The sequence below is a fragment of the Entamoeba invadens genome, assembly GCF_000330505.1.
Source record: "Entamoeba invadens IP1 unplaced genomic scaffold scaff_1105074725849, whole genome shotgun sequence".
Lineage (NCBI taxonomy): Eukaryota > Evosea > Mastigamoebida > Endamoebidae > Entamoeba > Entamoeba invadens.
Window position 1 is genome coordinate 420,544 of NW_004440189.1, and position 819 is coordinate 421,362.

Below are 819 nucleotides of genomic sequence, written 5' to 3' on the forward strand. Positions count from 1 at the left end.
TTCAATTTATCGTTTTTATTTAAAAAAACAAATGAGAAAAAAGTTGAATTGTTATTGAACTTTTATTGAATAATGTGGCCAGTTTTCCTCATGGCCAGTTTTCACTGAGGCCAATTATCCGTCTCCCCAAAATTTTTAGTTCTTTCAATTTTAATATTGTTGTATACACGTTTTCAGTTAATCATATTACAGTTAGACGAAACAAACTTCTGCAAAGAATTAACCTTCTGCAGCTATAATTGGATCGGATATTAATTTACATAAAATTTATAATTTATTTTTTGTAAATGAGTCGTAACAAAAATAATAATAATTATAATTCAAAATAATTAAAAAGTGTTAATATTTTCTAATTAAAGAAAAAAACAATTTTTATTCATTTATAAAGGTTGTGGTACTGCATATCATCTACAACATCAAGTGCCGTCGTTTAAATTTGGCAATTTTCTCAGTTTCAAAAAAGTTGACGATATTCATCCAAACATAAACCGTTCCTTTGGAATGGGTCTTTCCACATTACACATTCGAATAACGTAACGCCAAAAGAAAAGATATCTGCATTTCTTCTTTATGTTTAACACATTAGGCGCCATGTATGTTGGTGTACCAACCTTTTAAGTAAATGCAATGTTGGTCATCATACATTTACATCTCTAAAGTCCGTCAATTTTGCTATCACCTTGTTACTAAAATTAATTGAAACACGAGAATGTTGTCTGGCTCAGTGTCTATGTAATTTGTTTGTTAACTGAGTATGTTCGTTTTTAGTTTGGGTTTATTTTTTCACTTTTTGATATTTATAAGACCAATTATATACTG

General features: G+C 28.4%; 1 protein-coding gene across 1 annotated transcript; it reads right to left on the reverse strand.

The window, feature by feature from the left end:
* Positions 1 to 416: 416 nt before the first annotated feature.
* EIN_225260 (Hypothetical protein) lies at positions 417 to 679 on the reverse strand (the record flags this gene model as incomplete). Its single annotated transcript, XM_004254946.1, has 3 exons — positions 417 to 447; positions 484 to 611; positions 644 to 679. Coding segments are annotated over 3 exons (195 nt in total), but the record flags the coding sequence as incomplete, so codon positions are not given.
* Positions 680 to 819: the final 140 nt, after the last annotated feature.